At 27.1% G+C, this 23626-nt stretch overlaps 1 protein-coding gene across 1 annotated transcript in view; it reads right to left on the bottom strand.

Annotated features, from left to right (window-relative positions):
- The window catches only part of LOC119608707 (mucin-5AC), a 52583-nt gene extending 36000 nt beyond the window's left edge, over nt 1–16583 (bottom strand). Inside the window, exon 1 of the mRNA XM_037963225.1 lies at nt 15198–16583. Within this exon, the coding sequence (XP_037819153.1) occupies nt 15198–16149 (952 nt within the window). The 5' untranslated portion in view covers nt 16150–16583. The remainder of the gene's footprint in view (nt 1–15197) is intronic.
- Between the last annotated feature and the right edge of the window lie 7043 nt (nt 16584–23626).

The following is a 23626-nucleotide window of genomic DNA, read 5'->3' as shown; positions in this document are numbered from 1 at the left end:
ACAGTTTTCATATAGAAAAGTGTCTTCATTATGAAAACAGTTATTTTTTTGTGGGAAAACTTAAATTGCATTTATAAAAAAAATCAACATTAAGGTGTTTTAACTAAAATTACTAATAATAGTTTCACATTTATATCCAACCATCATTGTGTTGTAAACAAGTACTTGGAACTTCATATATCCGGTTCCCATATTATTTTACTATTATTTTAGTTAGTTTGTTTATTTTAAAATTTAATAGTTGGTCAGTATTATTTTAGTTTTTATTTATACAAAAAATTACACAAACATTTTTGCAAAGTTTAAAAAAAAATAGGAAGTAAATACAATGTAAATGCACCACAAATTTAAGTTCCTTAAACACAATGGTCTAACATAATGATGATGGGATTCATAATATTTTACTAACACAAAAATTATACAAAAAAAAAAAAAACTGAAAATAATAACAATAATATTAACATTTACAATGTTTTTAATGTTATGAAAGGTATTTAATGGAATTGAAAACATTATTTTTGTTTCGTATTATTGATGGACGTTTGTTTGTTTTACATTAAAGTACTTTAAGGAAATGTTTATAATATGAAACAATTGTAAATGTAATGCATTAATAATTTTGATTTTTTTGAAATAGTCAAAAGGTTATCATATTTTCAATAAAGGGGTTTTTTAAAGTTTTGTTTCAAGTTGAATGAACTTTTTTAAAATATTGTTTAAGAAACTTTTTCTTTTGTGATTATCTCTTTATGATTATTTAGTAATACATAATTTATGGTTTGAAACATTACATAATGTTTAGTTTATTTTTTGGTGTGTTTTGGAACCACCTTTAAGTTTCTTTTTTTCTAAATGTGTGGTGAACCGTAATCATTAACTCATTAAATGTATAATTATAAATTAATCAAATTTACGTTAAAAACAAATAAGCAAACTTGGTTAAAAAAATTTTATATATTTTTGAATTTTTGAAAACGTAGAATACACTATGATGAATACACATAGATAAACACTTTTCTATATGAAAACTGTCTTACTAATTAAGACACTTTTCTATATGAATGACACTTCGTAATGATGACACTTTCCTATATCAAAATTGTCTGCATAATGAATATACTTTATTATATGAAAACTTTCTTCATAATGAAGACACTTTTCTATATGAAAACTGTCTTCATTATGAAGACACTTATCTATATGAAAACTGTCTTAATTATGAAGACACTTTTCTATATGAAAACTTTCTTCATAATGATGTCACTTTTATTTATGAAAACTGTCTTATGAAGACACTTTTCTATATGAAAACTGTCTTCATTATGAAGACACTTTTCTATATGAAAACCGTCTTACTTATAAAGACACTTTCCTATATGAAAACTGTCTTCATTTTGTCTTCATAATGAAGACACTTTTCTATATGAAAACTTTGTTGTAATGATGTCACTTTTCTTTATGAAAACTGTCTTCAAAATGAAGACACTTTTCTATATGAAAACTGTCTTCATTTTGAAGACTCTTTCTCTATATGACAACTGCCTTCATTATGAACACACTTTTCTATATGAAAACTGTCTTCATTATGAAGACACTTTTCTATATGAAAACTGTCTTCATTATGAAGACACTTTTCTATATTAAAACTGTCTTCATTATGAAGACACTTTCCTATATGAAAACTGTCTTCATTATGAAGACACTTTCCTATATGAAAACTGTCTTCATTATGAAGACACTTTTCTATATGAAAACTGTCTTCATTATAAAGACACTTTTCGATATGAAAACTGTCTTCATTATGAAGACACTTTTCGGTATGAAAACTGTCTTCATTATGAGGACACTTTTCTATATGAAAACTGTCTTCATTATGAAAACACTTTCCTATATGAAAACTGTCTTCATTATGAAGACACTTTCCTATATGAAAACTGTCTTCATTATGAAGACACTTTTCTATATGAAAACTGTCTTCATTATGAAGACACTTTTCTATATTAAAACTGTCTTCATTATGAAGACACTTTCCTATATGAAAACTGTCTTCATTATGAAGACACTTTCCTATATGAAAACTGTCTTCATTATGAAGACACTTTTCTATATGAAAACTGTCTTCATTATAAAGACACTTTTCGATATGAAAACTGTCTTCATTATGAAGACACTTTTCGGTATGAAAACTGTCTTCATTATGAGGACACTTTTCTATATGAAAACTGTCTTCATTATGAAAACACTTTTCTATATGAAAACTGTTTTCATTATGAAGACACTTTTCTATATGAAAACTGTCTTCATTATGAAGACACTTTTCTATATGAAAACTGTCTTCATTATGAAGACACTTTTCTATATGAAAACTGTCTTCATTATGAAGACACTTTTCTATATGAAAACTGTCTTCATTATGAAGACACTTTTCTATATGAAAACTGTCTTCATTATGAAGACACTTTTCTATATGAAAACTGTCTTCATTATGAAGACACTTTTCTATATGAAAACTGTCTTCATTATGAAGACACTTTTCTATATGAAAACTGTCTTCATTATGAAGACACTTTTCTATATTGAAACAGTCTGCATTATGAAGTCACTTTTCATATGAAAACTGTCTTCATAATGAAGACACTTTTTCCATATGAAATCTGTCTTCATAATGAAGACACTTATTCTATATGAAAACTGTCTTCATAATGAAGACACTTTTGCTATATGAAAACTGTTTTCATAATGAAGACACTTTTCTACATAAAAAATGTCTTCATTATGAAAACACTTTTCTATGTGAAAAATGTCTTCATTATGAAGACACTTTTCTATATGAAAACTGTCTTCATTATGAAGACACTTTTCTATATGAAAACTGTCTTCATTATGAAGACACTTTTCTATATGAAAACTGTCTTCATTATGAAGACACTTTTCTATATGAAAACTGTCTTCATTATGAAGACACTTTTCTATATGAAAACTGTCTTCATTATGAAGACACTTTTCTATATGAAAACTGTCTTCATTATGAAGACACTTTTCTATATTGAAACAGTCTTCATTATGAAGTCACTTTTTCATATGAAAACTGTCTTCATAATGAAGACACTTTTTCCATATGAAATCTGTCTTCATAATGAAGACACTTATTCTATATGAAAACTGTCTTCATAATGAAGACACATTTCTATATAAAAACAGTCTTCATAATGAAGACACTTTTCTATACGAAAACTATCTTCATAATGAAGACACATTTCTATATAACAGTCTTCATAATGAAGACACTTTCCTATACGAAAACTGTCTTCATAATGAAAACTATCTTCATAATGCAGACACTTTTCTATAAGAAAACTGTCTTCATAATGAAGACACTTTTTTATATGAAAACTGTCTTCATAATGAAGTCACTTTTCTATATGAAAAGTTTCTTCATAATGATGTCACGTTTCTTTATGAAAACTGTATTCATAATGAAGATACTCATAATGAAGACACTTCCATATGAAAACTGTCTTCATAATGAAGACACTTTTCTATATGAAAACTGTCTTTATGATGAAGACACATTTCTATATGAAAACTTTCTTCATAATGAACACACTTTTCTATATTAAAACTGTCTTTATAATGGCGACACTTTTATATATGAAAACTGTCTTCATAGTGGACACACTTTTTCTGTATGAGAACTTTCTTCATTATGAAGACACTTTTTCTATATGAAAACTGTCTTCATAATGAAGACACTTCCCTATATGAGAACATTCATCATTATGAAGTCACTTTTCTATATGAAAACTTTCTTCATAATAAAGACACTTTTTCTATATGAAAGCTGTCTTCATTATGAAGAAACTTTTTCTATACGAAAACTGTCTTTATGAAGACAATTTTTCTATACGAAAGCTGTCTTTATAATGAAGACACATTTTCTTCATATTGAACATACTTTTTTATCAATAGTATCTTCATAATGAAAACGCTTTTCTTCATATTGTAAATACTTTTCTATATGAAAATATATTCCTTATACTGAAGAGGTTTTTCAGTTAATTTTTTCAAGTAGTTCTTTCTAATTGTTCGATACATATTTCTGGCTCAAAAATATTTTTAATATTTCAACATTTTGCAAGTAAAAATTAATTTTGTATTAATATGCTGTTTTAGTGTCCACAGCAGAAGCTCTACAAACCAATTAACGTCATTGAAATAATACAATAAAGCAACAACAACAATAACAAAAATAAAGACAACATTTTAGCAGCAACATTTTAATGAAATTGTAAACCTCAAAAGCACACACACATTAACAGACATTTATTATTATTATTATTTACTTGAAAAACTAACTGCTCGCAACTCAACTGAAGTGGATAAAATATCTAACTATCTGTCCGTCCATACGCCTGTTGGGTTTTAAAAGCGATACGTCTGCCAGTTTTTTGTTTGTTTTTCTATATAAAAATATGTATAGTTTTTTGTTGTTGTTTGTTTGTTTAATAGCAACAAGGTGACGAGTGTAATGTTGCGTTACATTCATTACTAACAAACTGCGATTTGGTTTTGGTTTCTGTTTCAATTGCTGACTGCCTAACTGCTGCTGCTGTTAGTTGTTGTTAAATTGTTGCTTTTCGCATTAAAGTAGAAATTTCAAACGTTTAAGTCTTCAGTCATATTGTTTGTCTAAGTAAAATAAATTTTTTTTTTTTTTTGCAAACATATAGAAAAAACCAAAATAATTGTTAAATATTCGTATTAATGTTGCTGCATCGTTGGGGTTTTTTTTTTTTCTGTGGCTTTTTGTAGTTGCTATTAATATTTCAGCAATTGCTGTTAGATACATATATACTATATATTTTTTGTCTGTGTGCTGTTTTTATTTCTATTGCAAATTTTATTTGTTTAAAACCAAAATTTTGTTGTAACACTCTTAACAAAAGCCAAAATGAAACATTTACAAAAAAAAAAAAAAAAAACTAAATAAAAAAAGATGAAACTGTGCAAGAAAAATTGGTCAATAGTGCAAATAACAATAACAACAACAGCAGCTATAGAAACGAAAAAAATCCAACAAGATAAATGATATTTATGCGACTGACTGGTTTATTTTACGTTTTAGAAAGATTTTTTGTTTTAGCTCATCTCGTTTGTTGGTCATTCATTGCAATATGTTGGTCAGTAGTAAAAATAGTTTTTGCAAATGTAAAATTTATTTTGAAAAAAATGCAAAATAAATATTTGTGTATTTTTTTTTTGTAAGAAACCAAAATAAATTATCAAAATAAATACAACTATAAAGTGAGAGGTATTAAATAAATATTTATGAGATTTTTTTTTAATGATTACACATTTGTGTGTTTGTAATTTTGGGAATTCATTAATAACTAATGTTTCAATTTATTATGACAAGGAAATTTATTAAATATAATTTTATAACAATAATAAGTGAAAAAAATTTAAATATTTAATTAGTTGTATGCACTGGACATGGTGGCGTATGATTGTTATAGAAAGCTAGTTAGTGCAACATATGTACGTAGGCGTATGATTAATTTGAATATGAAAAGAATGAAGTAAATAACTTTTTTCTTAGAATAAAATTAAACAAAATATATAACAAGCGTACGCTGAGAACTTCGCTACCCTCATCCAAATTAAAAAAAATACTTTTATGGAATTTAATAGTGAAATAAATTCTTCCTTTGTGGAAAGTACTAATAGGAAAAGTTCAACTTTCCCTTTCTAGCACAGGAACAGACTTTTTCGAGGAATAAGTTTTCAAAGTACTTCCGTTTTTAAAAGTGTAAGTTACCCCAATTTGGTCACATACGTATAGACCTTAGTAATCGAATTCCAAATAACAAACCAACAGCTTATTATATATAGAACGAAAAAGTACCAAAAAGTCTGATTTTACCAAAAATCTCAATTTTTACTAACTAACTAACAAACAAAAAAAACTAACTAACTAACTACTAACTAACTAACTAACTAACTAACTAACTAACTAACTAACTAACTAACTAACTAACTAACTAACTACTAACTAACTAACTAACTAACTAACTAACTAACTAACTACTAACTAACTAACTAACTAACTAACTACTACTAACTAACTAACTAACTAACTAACTAACTAACTAACTAACTACTACTAACTAACTAACTAACTAACTAACTAACTAACTAACTAACTAACTAACTAACTAACTAACTAACTAACTAACTAACTAACTAACTAACTAACTAACTACTAACTAACTAACTAACTAACTACTAACTAACTAACTACTAACTAACTAACTAACTAACTAACTAACTACTAACTAACTAACTAACTAACTAACTAACTAACTAACTAACTAACTAACTACTAACTAACTAACTAACTAACTAACTAACTAACTAACTAACTAACTAACTAACTAACTAACTAACTAACTAACTAACTAACTAACTAACTAACTAACTAACTAACTAACTAACTACTAACTAACTAACTAACTAACTAACTAACTAACTAACTAACTAACTAACTAACTAACTAACTAACTAACTAACTAACTAACTAACTAACTAACTAACTAACTAACTAACTAACTAACTAACTAACTAACTAACTAACTAACTAACTAACTAACTACTAACTAACTAACTAACTAACTAACTAACTAACTAACTAACTAACTAACTACTAACTAACTAACTAACTAACTAACTAACTAACTAACTAACTAACTAACTAACTAACTAACTAACTAACTAACTAACTAACTAACTAACTAACTAACTAACTAACTAACTAACTAACTAACTAACTAACTAACTAACTAACTAACTAACTAACTAACTAACTAACTAACTAACTAACTAACTAACTAACTAACTAACTAACTAACTACTACTAACTAACTAACTAACTAACTACTACTAACTAACTAACTAACTAACTAACTAACTAACTAACTAACTAACTAACAAACTAACTAACAAACAAACTACTAACTAACTAACTAACTAACTAACTAACTAACTAACTAACTAACTAACTAACTGACTAACTAACTAACTAACTAACTAACTAACTACTAACTAACTAACTAACTAATTAACTAACTAACTAACTAACTAACTAACTAACTAACTATATAAAATACTTTGCAAAAACATCTCCAAACTTTAAAAACGGTGCAAAACTAAGATCAAAAAGTAAGAAGTCTATATTCGCCTTTGCCGAATCTTATATACCCTTACCCATATTGTGTTTAAAAAATATTAATTTTAATTTAATCTATTTATTCAATATTCCCGACCCTGTCATAACTTAAGCAAAACAAGAGAAACAACAACAATGCTAAACGAAATAAAAAACAGAAAAAACAAAATACACAACGTAATGAAACCACAGCCATCCAAACATTCGAAACAATATACACAAAAAAACAAAAACAAAATACACAAGGCGATGAAACCACAGACATCCAAACATATGAAACGAAATACATACACAAAAAAACAAATACAAAATACACATCGCAATGAAACCAACCTTTTATACAATAAGCAGTGTTGTTGTTGCTTTTTTGATGAAATTTTCAGAGGTTGTTCCGGATTTTTGCTCATATCTCCGTTATTTATGGACCGATTTTGCTGATTTTCAATAGGAAACTTCTCGAAAGTATGTCCAACAGAATTATTGAAGATTTGGATCCTGAAGATATCTGGGGTCTTCAGAAAATTGATTTCAACAAACACACAGACAGACGGACGGACAGACAGACAGACAGACAGACAGACAGACAGACAGACAGACAGACAGACGGACATAGCTTAATCGACTCCGCTATCTATAAGGACTCGGAATATATATACTTTATAGGGTCGGAAAATTATATTGTAGAAATTACAAACGGAATGACAAACTTATATATACCCTTCTCACGAAGGTGAAGGGTATAAAAACATGTTTGCCAATGAAATGTAAACATATTTTTCTAGGTTACTTAAACATCGTATATGTCATTATAAAGGCCTCTGCTTCTGCATCCAAAATCCGTACAGAAACTTAAAATCGGTTGAGATTCAACTAAGTTACTGCCTTTCAAGTGCTTAAAGATATGAAAAACCGGTTTTTTACCCGTATCTCAAGATTTTGGAGGTGTTTGGGAAATTTCAAAAACAGATTCTTGTTCTACCCGGATCCACTTTTCAGAAAAATAGTATCACTTCCCAGGTATTTCGATTTTCGTTTATTTTGTCTCACTGTGTTATTAATCTAGACACCAAAGTGTACTTTTCTAAAGGATTGAGCCGCGCTGATTCCAAAAGTGGCCTTAGATTTCCTCCATTTGGCTTTTTTGGAGGCGCTTTAAAGCTCCTAGAGGGCTTTATTTATAAAATTAAAAAAAAAAAACAATGAAGAAATCTAAACCCCTTTGGACAATTTTTGCTAGGACCAGTATGACCAATATGTGCAACTTTGACCCCCTCTAAGTCCAACAGTTCTTGACAGATAGAGCTGAAAATTTGTGTCTGGCCTATAGTACTAACTTTAGTGCAAATTTCATACAAATCAATTTTTTGAATTGGGTCACTTGACACGAAATTTCCCATATGTATAACTATGTATTACTTTCCTAAAGTTAATATTCTATTAAATCATATTCCAGCCTTAAAATTATGAACTTAATACTTTTTTACAAAAAAAAAAAAAAAGCATGTCTACTACTATTTAAAAATAAAATAATAAGCAATAATGAACCTTAAATTATGCAAATAGATGACTTGTAGAACTATGAAAGTATGATTAATGATATTTCTTTTCTCATACAAAAAGTACTTTCAAACTGAATACAAAAGAGAAACTAATTAAGTAAAAAAGTAACATTTTTACTTATAATTTTATTTAAAAACCACGTTAAAAAAGTAACTTAGTGAATACTGGTATAAAAAGAAATTATATTGGATATAGTTTTACATTAAATGTCGGCCTAATATTATTACAAAATTAAACCAGATTTAAAAATATTTTATAAAATTTCCTTTTCGCAACTTAAACCCCCCCAAAAAAATTTAAACCAAAAATAAAAACAATCGATTTTAATTAAAATTTACGAGCTTATTAAAGAAATGTTTAATGTATTTTATAAAAAAAAAAAAAATTAAAAAAAAATATTTTACATAATTTAACTAAAAACTTGTGAATATTTAGTTATAAAGCTAAAAATGAATTTCTTAACTGTTGGTGTTTATATGCATTTTATACATACATATGTACATATGTATGTATATATGTCTATATTTATTTAAATAAAAATGCTGAATATGCATTACCATTTACAGGTTTTAACCATTTTTGTTTTTGGATTTTTTTTTAATTTTTATTTTTGGTAATACTAGTAGTTGTTTTGTTGTTGTTGTTGTTTTTTTTTAAACCACCTTAATTATGCAGACTGTGAGTGAGTATTTTAATTTTTTTTTTTTTCAAAAATTAAACTTTAACCGTCCCTGGTTTTTAGACACAAAATAGTACTTAAACCCGAGTCTAGTCTATATGGAAATTGTTTAAGTAGTTAGTACTATGTGTATAACAAAAACAAAATATTTTTTTTTTTAATTTTTTTTATATGGGTACGACTAGGTTTTTTTTCCATTCAGTTTTGTTGTTGTAGTTTTTTTTAGTGTTCATTCACTTTACGATTACGCAATTTTTAACGCATTTAGTTTTTTTTTCTTTCTTGAACAAAATTATTATTATTTTTTTATTTCTTTCTTTTAGTTTTTTATTTGTATTTGTTGTTTGTATGTTTATTACTATTATTATGTTTTTTTATTTATTTTATTCATCTATTTTTTATTCAATAAAATACTCATCGATTTTGTTTAGATGTTTTAATCTGAAGGAGGTCTTGAGGGGTATTAAGTAGCAAAAATTTTATATTCATTATAGTTTAAATATCTATAAAAACAACAAACAGTAGTGAAAGAAAACAATAAATTTTATAAAATCGTAATAATATTCAAACAAGAAAAAAAAAACTTGTCACCTTTAAGTGTAACATCTTAAGAAAGGAGTTATACATAATTAATTTGCCAAATAGATTAACTGGTCTTTTTCAATTTTTGAATTTATATTCTAGTCCAAAAAGTTTTGGATTTAACACTTTTTTCAAAAAGTAGTATTTCTACTACTATTTTAGATTTGAAAAATTTTCATTATAACATACGCCAAACGGCTGAAACTAGAATTTTTTTGAAATTTTTACAGTAGATGTCTCTTTGGACTAGAATTCAGAAATATTTTAACAATTTGTTGACAAAAATGGGATTTTCTAAATGAGGGGTTATAGGGGGGCATAGGGTTAATATGGTCCTATCTATCTATTTATGTCTACATTAGTTATTTATGCTAAATAACATCATGATATTAGTGTTTATAAGTGAATTTTGACCATCAAGCCATTTTCTAAAAGGGGATTTTGTATGGGGGCTAGGGTCAAATGAGGCCCGATCATTACGAATATCGGCAGTATCATTTCAACTTATATAAAACTAAGATTTGCCGATTTTTGTAGGGATTGTACAATATTTAACATTATTATAAGCTCAAAAGCCCTATTCGAGCGGTACGGTTGTATGGGGGCTAGGCGAAATAATGGTACGAGTTCAACCAATATCAATAGGCTTCGTCCTTGTGTTAAAAAAATAATTATCTTGAAAATTGCGACCTGTAGAGTGCGCATAAACGGACGGACAGACGGACATAGCTTAATCGACTCAGAATGTGATTTTGGTGTTACAAACACATAATACCCTCCCCGCTATAGTGGAGTAGGGTATAAAAAGCTCCCCGGGGATATGTTACCTCGATGAAAGACCCCCATAGTGTAATTGGATTATAAACGGATAATGATCACATGTATCCTCGGTTTTTCCTTGGAATGATTTGTTGGTTGAGGTTCCTCCGGGATCCACGCTTAGTGACTGTATTTTAAACTCAAATTCGCGGGAAGAGAATGTCAGTTAAAGGAATGATGTACGGTGAAATATAAATTTCGGGATAAATTTGGTGCTTCACAGAGGAGTGTCTATGAGACTAAGCGTTCGAAATGAGATGGCGTTAAATGTATATGATACAGGATGAATGTAGGGGTATACGGATCTAGAGTGAGTGTGACGGATGTTGTTCTCTATGAATGTGTCGGATGAATGGGAAGAGTTCTGGGTTGAATAGTGATGGATGAAAGGTGATACCATTGAATTTTCCTTCCTTGTCCAGGTATGTTCAGGGAAAACTCTGATCATACCAGATTTACCACATTGTGTTCTCTGCGAGTAAGAACAAAGACCTCGGCTTATTTTAAGGATTCGTAATTTGGACTACCGAATACGTCTGTAACTGCTGTTGCCTACAGAGGCCATCCCATTTACGTGGTTGTAAACGGTAGTGATGTTTTTGCACCTCGAAAGTTAAGCAACAGGGCAGCAGTGGCCAGGGATTAGATAGCTTGAGTACTTGAGCAAAGTGCTTGTGCATGGACCGGCAGAACAAAATGTTTTCTACTTTATTGCCGCAATAAAAGTACCAAAAAGGGGAAAAACTCATGGAACCAATTATTTACAAAATTTGAAAAATTAGTTAATTTACTTACACAAAATAAGCTTTTGGTGTGTTATTTTTGAATTCGGGTACTAAGGCCCTACACATATAAGCCCAAATTCGGGTAAATAGATTGGTACTTTTTGTAAACATAACTAAAAGTAACTAATTTAGTACTTTTTATATCATTTTTATAAAAAGTATTATTTTCTCAAAGCTTATCATTTATTCTAATACAAAAAGTACTGTATTTAATACTTTTTCAAAAAGAAATATTTCTACTACTATTTTAAAAAAGGCAAACGAACTACGTTTTTGCTATCACATTTTCATTATAAGTAATTTCTGTAAGAAATTTTTTCATAATTGCTACTTTTTTGTTAAATAGTAGTAACAATTTAGTACTTTTTGAATAATTTTTAGAAAAAATATTATTTTCTTAAAGCTTACATTTTATTTAATCATATTATAGTACGAAAAGTTCTGTATTGAATACTTTTTTCAAAAAGTAGTATTTCTACTACTATTTTAAATAACCAAACTAACTACCTTTTTGCTATCACTTTTTCATTATAAATAAATTCTGTAAAAAAATGTTCCATAATTACTACTTTTTTGTTAAAAGGTAGTAACTAATTTAGTACTTTCTGAAAAATTTTTATAAAAAATATTATTTTCTTAAAGCTTATATTTTATTTAATCATATTCTAGTACAAAAAGTTCTGTATTGAATACTTTTTTCAAAAAGTAGTATTTCTACTACTATTTTAAATAAGCAAACTAACTACGTTTTTGCTATCACTTTTTCATTATAAATAAAGTCTATAACAAATTTTTCTATAACTACTATTTTTTGTTAAAAAGTAGTAACTAATTTAGTAATTTTTGAATAATTTTTATAAAAAAAATATTATTTTCTTAAAGCTTATATTTTATGAAATCTTATTCTAGTACAAAAAGTACTGTATTTAATACTTTTTTCAAAAGGTAGTATTTCTACTACTATTATAAATAAGCAAACTAACCATGTTTTTGCTATCACTTTTTATTACAAATAAATTCTGTAAGAAAAATTTCCAACATTACTACCTTTTTGTTAAAAAGTAGTAACTAATTTAATACCTTTTAAATAAATTTTATAAGAAATACTATTTTCCCCATTTTTTATATTTTATGTAAACATATTCTAGTCAAAAAGTAATGAATTTAATACTGTTTTTCAAAAAGTAGTATTTCTACTACTTTTTAAAATAGTCAAATAACCATGGTTTTATAAGAAATTTTTCATTATTAATATATTTTAATAACAAATTCAACAAATAATTGTCTTTTATTTTTCCTAAAATTACCTAATTTTCTTAACAATTTTCCATTTAACTACAAAAATTGTATAATAATTTTCACTAGAAATTTGCTTTATAAATCAAAAACTAAAAGAAACAAGTCTTAAACAAAATATCAAAATTTTTTGCCTCAATTTGTCCCACTTCAGGCCATATATAACAGTTTGACTTTAATATTATGTTCATACCAATTTCCTTTAAAACAAAACTCTAAAAACCCCCACCCTAAGGTAATTTTAGAAATGTTTATAACTTTTTTTTAACTATTTAAAGTTAATGATGTAGTTTTTTTTCTTTATAATCTTATATTTAATGCGAGATTTTTGTGTAACAGTAAATTGTTTAAAAAAATAAAAAATTACTTTCAACTCAATTTATTTTAAATTGAATTTATCTTTAAGCATCTAACTATTATATAATGCTTGTGTCGATTATTAACCATTATTTTGATTTTATTATAGTTTTGTAATTTGTTTTCAGAAAAATAATTTATTAACAATTAATAAGACTGTAGGCGAAAATAACAAACAAAAACACAAATTGTTATTAATGGAATTTTTGTAAGGAAAACTTTCATAAAGTGGAAATGATTAAAGAAAGTTGAAAGTTTTTACCAAAAAAAAATCTATTTTCAACAAAAAACTTTACTTTTTACTTTATTTTCAGACAAATTTTTAATGAATTAGTAATTTTCTTAAAAAATAGTATTTCTATTACTATTTCAAAATAGTAAAATAAGCAGGTTTTCTGTTAGCACGTTTTCATTATAAATAATACATATGGGAACAATTAGTACTTTTTGTTAAAAAGTAGTAACTAATTTAGTACTTTTTGAACAATTTTTATTGAACATTTTATTTTTTTAAAGCTTATAATTTATGGATTGATATTCTAGTACAAAAAGTATTGTATATAATACTTTTTTTAAAAGGTAGCATTTCTACTACTATTTTAAAATAGTTAAATAAACATGTTTTTGTTATCACATTTTCATTAAAATGAAATTCTGTAAGAAAAGTAATTTTAGAAATTAATAATTGTTACTTTTTTGTTAAAAAGTAGTAGTTATTTTGGTACTTTTTCGAAAATTTTTATTATAAATATTATTTTCTTAAAGTTTATATTTTATGAAAACATATCCTAGTACAAAAAGTACTGTAGAGAATACTTTCTTCAAAAGGTAGTATTTCTACTACTATTTTAAATAAGCAACATAACTAGGTTTTTGCCAACACTTTTTTAACATAAACAAATTCTGAAGAAAATTTTTCATAATTACTACTTTTTTGTTAAAAAGTAGTAATTAATTTAGTACTTTATGAATCATTTTTAAAAACAGTAATATTTTTTTAAGTTTATATTTCATAAAATCATATTCTAGTCAAAAAGTTTAAAATTCAGTACTTTTTTAAAAAGTAATATTTCTACTACTATTTTAAATAAACAAACTAACTACGTTTTTGCAATAAATTTTTCATTATTAATTAATTCCATAAGCAATTTTTCTATAATTACTACTTTTTTGTCAAAAAGTAGTAGCTAATTTAGTACTTTATAAATAATTTTTACTAAAAATATTATTTTTTTAAAGTTTATATTTCATAAAATCATATTCTAGTCAGTAAGTTTAAAATTCAATACTTTTTTTCAAAAGGTTGTATTTCTACTACTATTTTTTTAAAACAAAATAAGTATGTTTTTGCTATCACTTTTTCATGATAAATAAATTCTCGAAGAAAATTTTCCATAATTAGTACTTTTTTGATAAAAAGTACTAACTAATTTAGTATTTTTTGAATAATTTTTGTAAAAAATATTATTTTCTTAAAGCTTATCCTTTATGCAATCATATTCTAGTACAAAAAGTACTGTATAGAATAATTATAACTACGTTTTTGCTAACACGTTTTCATTATAAATAAATTCCATAAGAAAATTTTCTATAATTACTACCTTTTTGTTAAAAAGTAGTAACTAATTTAGTACTTTTTGTTTAATTTTTTTTTAAGAAATATTACATTTTTAAAGTTTCTATTTCATAAAATCATATTCTTGATCAAAATGTAGTGAATTTATAACTTTTTTTCAAAAAGTAGTATTTCTACTACTATACTAAATTTTCAAAGATTAGAATATAGGTTTTTCTAAAAAATCCCATTTTTCACAAAAAAATTCAGGAAAAAAGTGATAAAATTTTTAATAAAAATTATAACAAAAGAAATTTTAAGAAGAAAAAAAACACTCACCTTCTGATTCATTTAAAATTTCTGAGGAATTTAATAGATCTTCGCTACTGCTGCTGCTTAAATTATCGTTATTGTTGCTGCTGGTGGCACTAATACTTTCGCCATCATTTAATAATGATTCGTTATTGTTGTTTTTGTTGTTATTGGTGCTGGTGTTGTATTTGTTAATGTTGCTATTGCTATTACTAATGCCTCCTAATGTTGGGGCGTTATTTGAAGACGATGATGATGAAGAAGATGACGAAGAAGATGTTGAAGTAGATGAAGACGACGATGATGATGTTGATGATATAGTAGTTTTTGTTGTTATATTAGATTTTGCTGCAAATACTTGTTTTTCTGCATCATCCGCTACTATAATGCCAACACCAGCAGCCCCCCTTGCATGTCTTTTATTATTTGTATAAAGTGCTGCAGATGATGATGACGACGATGTTGGTGGTGTGGAAATTTGCAACAATATGTGGCCAATGTTGTTGCTGTTATTGTTGCTATTGTTTAGTTTAACATTATTGTTAATATTTCGTTGCTGAGAAATTGCACTATTGCCACATAATAACAACATAAATACCACCAACACAAGCCACAAATACAAAATACCACCAACACCACCAGCGCCACCTCTTTCCAATCTTCTCTTAACTCCCCTGTGATGTTGATAAAAATAATTTTGAACACTAATACTATTACAGCAACTACTACCAACAATGTCTTTAAGACATGTTGCTGTTGTTGTTGGCTTAGTACTTTTTGTACTTAATGTGTAATAAAATTCAGCATTTTCTGACAACTCCCTCTTCTCTCTGAGCTCCAGTTGAGGAGTTTTGTTTATACATTTCAATTGTTGTTGTTGTTGCTGTTTTAACTTTGCTTTGGCTGTTAGTGGTTTTTGTTTTTGCTGCTGTTGTTGATATTTTTGATGTTTATTATACATCATCACCTTATCCACCATTATAAAGCACCGTTAGTGTAATTGTTTTTTTTTTTATTATTATTTTCTTTTCTTTTTATTTGTCTAGGAGGGGGAAAGGGGGTTTTCCCTTGTCTATGTTTAGCTTTTGTTGAAAATTTCCTTTCGTTTTTCTTTTGATACTCTCGATTTTTCTTTTAATTTAATCTAGTTTAGTTTTTCAGTTTTTTTGGTTATTTTGCTTTAGTTTTATTTCTTTATTTCTTTTTAATGTCTTCTCTTTTCGTTATTAAAATTGTGCAGAATTTTCTCGTTTTCTTTAAGGCCACATTTAAGGCAATTGTTTATGAAACAACCACAAATGTCGCTTACAAAATCTGGTTGTTGCTTTCGATAATTTAAGTCTTGCTGTAGACTTATTTTCACTTGTTGTTGTAGTTGTCGTTGTTGTTGGGTACTTGATTGCAACATTGGTATCTGAAAGGAAATGTGGAAAGCAAAGCTAAATTAAAATTATGAAAAAAATATAAATAATATAACTATACAAATATAAAATTTAATGAATTTATAATGAAATGAAAATTTTTGTTAAATATTCTATTAAAAGAAAATAAAGAGACAAAATTTCTATAGAAACCAAGTCTCTTGAAGAGACAAAATTGCTATAGGAATCAAGCCTCTTGAAGAGACAAAATTTCTATAGAAATCAAGTCTCTTAAAAGAGAGAACATTTCTATAGAAATCATGAGAGACAAAATTTTGTCTCTTAAAGAGACAAAATTTCTATAGAAATCAAGTCTCTTAAAGAGACAAAATTTCTATAGAAATCAAGTCTCTTAAAGAGACAAAATTTCTATAGAAATCAAGTCTCTTAACGAGACAAAATTTCTATAGAAATCAAGTCCCTTGAAGAGACAAAATTTCTATAGAAATCATGTCTCTTGAAGTGACAAAATTTCTATAGAAATCATGTCTCTTGAAGAGACAAAATTTCTATAGAAATCATGTCTCTTGAAGAGACAAAATTTCTATAGAAATCATGTCTCTTGAAGAGACAAAATTTCTATAGAAATCATGTCTCTTGAAGAGACAAAATTTCTATAGAAATCATGTCTCTTGAAGAGACAAAATTTCTATAGAAATCATGTCTCTTGAAGAGACAAAATTTCTATAGAAATCATGTCTCTTGAAGAGACAAAATTTCTATAGAAATCATGTCTCTTGAAGAGACAAAATTTCTATAGAAATCATGTCTCTTGAAGAGACAAAATTTCTATAGAAATCATGTCTCTTGAAGAGACAAAATTTCTATAGAAATCATGTCTCTTGAAGAGACAAAATTTCTATAGAAATCATGTCTCTTGAAGAGACAAAATTTCTATAGAAATCATGTCTCTTGAAGAGACAAAATTTCTATAGAAATCATGTCTCTTGAAGAGACAAAATTTCTATAGAAATCATGTCTCTTGAAGAGACAAAATTTCTATAGAAATCATGTCTCTTGAAGAGACAAAATTTCTATAGAAATCATGTCTCTTGAAGAGACAAAATTTCTATAGAAATCATGTCTCTTGAAGAGACAAAATTTCTATAGAAATCATGTCTCTTGAAGAGACAAAATTTCTATAGAAATCATGTCTCTTGAAGAGACAAAATTTCTATAGAAATCGTGTCTCTTGAAGAGACAAAATTTCTATAGAAATCATGTCTCTTGAAGAGACAAAATTTCTATAGAAATCATGTCTCTTGAAGATACAAAATTTCTATAGAAATCATGTCTCTTGAAGATACAAAATTTCTATAGAAATCATGTCTCTTGAAGAGACAAAATTTCTATAGAAATCATGTCTCTTGAAGAGACAAAATTTCTATAGAAATCATGTCTCTTGAAGAGACAAAATTTCTATAGAAATCATGTCTCTTGAAGAGACAAAATTTCTATAGAAATCATGTCTCTTAAAGAGACAAAATTTCTATAGAAATCATGTCTCTTAAAGAGACAAAATTTCTATAGAAATCATGTCTCTTAAAGAGACAAAATTTCTATAGAAATCATGTCTCTTAAAGAGACAAAATTTCTATAGAAATCATGTCTCTTGAAGAGACAAAATTTCTATAGAAATCATGTCTCTTGAAGAGGCAAAATTTCTATAGAAATCATGTCTCTTGAAGAGGCAAAATTTCTATAGAAATCATGTCTCTTAAAGAGATAAAAATCAGTCCTCATTGTGAAATATAATTTATATAGAAGTCATGTCTCTTTTAGGGAGACGTAAAGTTGTCACAGATTTGGATCCTTTTTATATTCTCAATTTCATTTATTGTTGTTGGTTTTTTGCTTTGCAACCCAGTTTAGGCAACACTTCCTGTAATACTCACACATTTAAAGTAAAATTTCAAGTTTTTCTTTTCATTATCCTTGAAGGTTTTTTTCAACAATCATTTTTTTTTTAAATATTTAAAACAAGTCTTTTTATTTTTTAAGCAATAAATTGAACAGCTTACAAAAACCTTGAATTAAGAAATTTTTAACAAAACAAAACCAAGTTTTTACGCTACATTAGCCCTACTAAATAAGGTTTTAGAATCTTTTCAAAAAAACAGTTATAATTTTAACACCAATATCTATAGTTAAATTTCCATTAATAATTGCTAATTATACAAACGAAATAAATTTGAAAAGAAAAAAAAAACTAAAAATCGAAACTATAATTATTTTCAACACGCACCTTTAATGAACAACAAAATACAAAATTATCTATTGTTTTTAAATAAAAAAAAATGTATTAAAATTAATTGTAGATGTTTTTTTTTGCAAATATTTTCATTTTTATTAAAATATGTTTTTAATTGTAGTGAAAAAAAATCTAATTCTAATATAAAATTTCTAGAATTTTTTACTCTAACGTGGGGATTTTTTAAAATTATATAAAAATAGAAATTAAATTGTTAATAATTAATGCTGAGAATTTCTCAAAATAAAGTTGTTAACAATAAAACAATGTAAGTTTTTTTTATAAATAATTATAAAAATTTTAACATAAACAACATGGCTGCTAAAAATATTTTAATAAACAAGATTTTTATTAAAAATATTTATTTTTTGTTTAAAGTTTAAACTATTTAATACAAAAAAAGAGACCTGACACTTTTTAAGTCCGTCCGTCCGTCTGCATGTCTGTCTTTTCGTTTTGCTTACAATTTTGTTTAGGTTTAAGTAGGTCTGGTTTGACCTGATTGTTTATTTACGCCTTCGTTTTTTGTTGCTGTTGTTGTTTTTATTAAATATTTATTAACAATTTGTTGTTTTTCTTTAAGAGTGCATTTTGTTTAAAAATCGACATTTAAACAAGTTTTTGTTTACATGTTTGTAGATTTATAAATGTTTTTGTTTTAAAAATATTTTATTTATTTAATATAGGTCTAGTCTTAAGGCAGTTTTAAGCATGTAAGTATTATATAAACCAATCAGACAGAATTTGGAATTTTATGTTTTGCTTTTACAGTGACTTTTAGTTGCAAGTTAAATCTGACAGAAACAGGGTCATATGCTGATATCTTGTAACAAGCTACTTGTTGCTACAAAACATAAAGATGCTTAATATCAGCCAGTTTGGCATCCTTGATAAGTTTTAGCACTCTAGCCATTGTATAAGAAAGTATGTGTCTTAAGTCTTTTGTTTGAATACTTGTTTGTAACAGGGGTTTCACTTGGATTGCCTAATGATATTATATCCTAAATATTATTATTAAATACAAATCATTCCCCTCGTCATCAGGGCAGATCTTTGAAGGACTCTTATAAGAAAGTATGTGTCTTAAGTCTTTTGTTTGAATACTTGATTCGCATTATAGATCTACACTCATGATGTGTGGAACTATTTAGATTCCCTAATGATATTATATCCAAATGATTTCCGCGTCATGGGTGCCGATCTTTGACTATACTTAGATACTTGAATGAAGTGAGAAATCGAGACTCATGATAGAGGAATCATTTGTCTCCCTAACGTCATGAGTACCGATCTCTGAACAACACCGATCGTGCCGATTACTGAAGACAGAAAGTATGTGTCTTAAGTCTTTTATTTGAATACTTCATTGAAATCATAAATCCTAACTCATGATGGATTTCCTGATGATATTGTATCCCAAATCTCATCATGGAACACTAAAGATTCTGGGCGTCATAAGATGATTTGGGGAGTCGTTTGGGTTCCCTGATGATAATACATACTTAACCTCTTCATGGAATACAAATGATTCCCCGCGTCCTAAGTGTCGATCACTGATAATAGAAAGTATGTACCTTAAGTCTTTTAATTGATTACTTGATTGAAATCACAGATCGATACTCATAACGAATGGAATAATTTGGATATCCTGATGATTGACATCATTGATCTACACTCATGATATGTGCAATTATTTAGATTCCCTAATAATATTGTATCCAATTGATTTCCGCGTCATGGGTGCCGATCTCTAACGATTAAAAAAAAGTATGTATCTTAAGTTTTTTGTTTAGATACTTGAATGAAGTGAGAGATCGGGACTCATGACGGATGAATCGCTCATCTCCCTAATGTCATGAGTAACGATCTCTGAACAACACATAAAACAATGTTTGTATGTGTCTTAAGTCTTTTGTTTGAATACTTGATTGAAATCATAAATCCTCACTAATGTTAATGTATCCTAAATCTCTTCATGAAACACAAATGCTTCCCAGCGTCATGAGTGTCAATCACTGACGATGGAATGTATGTGTCTTAAGTCTTTTGTTTGATAACTTTTTTGAAATCACAGATCAATACTCATGACGAGGGTAATAGTTTGGATTCGCTAATGATATTACACCCTTAATCTTATGATGGAACACTAATGATTTCCCGCCTTATGGATGTCGATCACTGACGATAGAAAGTATATGTCTTAAGTCTTTTGTTTGTAACTTTGCTGAAATCACAGATCGATACTCATGACGAGGGGAATAATTTGGATTCCCTTACGTATTGCACTCTTAATCTCATCATGGACACTAAAGATTCCCCGCGTCATGAATATCGATAACTGACAATAAGAAGTATGTTTCTTAAGTCTTTTGTTTAAATGCTTGGTAGAAATCATAAATCGAAACTCATAATGAGGAGAATCACTTGGGTTCCCTAATGATATTAAACCCTAAACCTCAACATGGAACACAAATGATTCCCCTGACATGATTTTATATCTGTGATCTGTGTAAAAAGTATGTGTCTTAAGTCTTTCGTTTGAATACTTGATAGAAATCATAAATCTACACTCATGATGGGGGAATCATTTGGATTCCCTTATTATATCCTAAATCTCATCATGGAACACAAATGATAACCCACATCATTGGTGCCGATCTCTGACAATAAAATAGGATGTGTCTTAAATCTTTAGTTTAAAGACTTGATTAAAATCATAAATTACAACTCCAGATGGGGGAACGAATCATTAAGATATCGGACACATGTGCTTATTTCAAAAAGTATGTGTCTTAAGTCTTTCGTTTATACTACACAAAAATCAATAAGTAACAACAGCCACCATATGTAAACCAACAAAATGTCATACTAATTATGACTTAACAAATGTTGTACATAAATTCCATAAAAAGTACTAAATTTTTCAATTACTTAAATAGTCAAATTTTCAAAAAAAAAAAAAACCAAACACCATTCTCTTTAAAAAAAATTCGTAAACAAAACCAAAGCAACAAGTGTGCAAAGCTCAATTAACTGAACAAGTTTCAAAATCATAACATAGATTTCGATTTTAAAGAATTATCATACAAACACACCACTGCAATGGTCTAACAGATCAGGTCAACAAAAAAACAAATAAAAACTCCATTAACTTGCAGTTTATATTTATTTTACAACACGATTTGAATGTGATTTCAATTTTCACACACTTTTTAGACTGAGAATTTTTTGTTGCGAGAAGAAAAAGTGAATTTTGTTTTAAAAGATTTTTTTAAGTGATTATTGCTGTGTATATAAATATTTTTGTTTTATTTATGAATAAATGCAATTTATTTATGTTTATTTATTTTTATACTCCTAATGTATATAATGTTTGGTTTATTATTTATTGTACATTCACTTTTTTTGCCAAAGATTGAATGAAGTTTTTATATATAATTCTATACTTTAGAGAAGTTTATTAGTTAATTGCTGAACAAAAATGTTGAATAATTAAACATTTTTAAAAGTATTATTAATTAAGCATTAAATTTCAATACACGTCTCTTAAAGAGACTTTATTCTATATTCTTTAAAAGAATTGATTTCTATGGAAATGTTGTTTTTTCAAGAGACTTGATTTCTGTGGAAATTTTTTCACTTTAAGATATATGATTTCTGTAGAAATTTTGTCTCTTCAAAAGATTTGATTTCTATACAAATTTTGTCTTTTCAGGAGACTTGATTTCTTGTATCTTCAAGAGATTTGATTTCTATAGAAAGAGACTTGATTTCTACAGAAACTTTGTCTCTTCAAGAGACTTGATTTCTATAGAAATTTTGACTCTTTTGAGAGACTTGATGTTTATAGAAATTTTGTCTCTTTCGAGAGACTTGATTTCTATAGAAATTTTGTCTCTTTCAAAAGAATTGATTTCTGTAGAAATTTTGTCTCTTTCGAGAGACTTGATTTCTATAGAAATTTTGTCTCTTCAAGAGACCTGATTTCTATAGAAATTTTGTTTCTTCAGGAGACCCGATTTCTATAGAAATTTTGTTTCTTCAGGAGACCCGATTTCTATAGTAATGTTGTCTCTTCAAGAGGCCTGATTTCTATAGAAATTTAGTATCTTTAAGAGATCTGATTTCTATAGAAATTTTGACTCTTCAAGAGACTTGATTTCTATAGAAATTTTGTCTCTTTCTATAGAAATTTTGTCTCTTTAAGAGACCTGATTTCTATAGAAATTTTGTTTCTTCAAGAGACCTGATTTCTAAAGAAAATTTGTCTCTTCAAGTGACCTGATTTCTATAGAAATTTTGTCTCTTTTGAGAGACTTGATTTCTATAGAAATTTTGTCTCTTTTGAGAGACTTGATTTCTATAGAAATTTTATCTCTTTTGAGAGACTTGATAGAAATTTTGTCTCTTCAAGAGACTTGATTTCTATAGAAATTTTGTCTCTTCAAGAGACTTGATTTCTATAGAAATTTTGTCTCTTCAAGAGACTTGATTTCTATAGAAATTTTGTCTCTTCAAGAGACTTGATTTCTATAGAAATTTTTGATTTCTATAGAAAAGACACGATTTCAGTAGAAATTTTGTCTCTTCAAGAGACCAGATTTCTATAGAAATTTTGTCTCTTCAAGAGACCAGATTTCTATAGCAATTTTGTCTCTTGAAGAGACCAGATTTCTATAGAAATTTTGTCTCTTTTTAGAGACTTGATTTCTATAGAAATTTTGTCTCTTTTCAGAGACTTGATTTCTGTAGAAATTTTGTCTCTTTTCAGAGACTTGATTTCT

The sequence above is a fragment of the Lucilia sericata genome, unplaced genomic scaffold, assembly GCF_015586225.1.
Source record: "Lucilia sericata isolate MDLA Ls3-8-SP2 unplaced genomic scaffold, ASM1558622v1 Contig000874F_arrow, whole genome shotgun sequence".
In the NCBI taxonomy this organism is placed as follows: domain Eukaryota; kingdom Metazoa; phylum Arthropoda; class Insecta; order Diptera; family Calliphoridae; genus Lucilia; species Lucilia sericata.
Note: the sequence above shows the minus strand (reverse complement) of the source record. Positions and strands in the feature narration are given on the sequence as shown.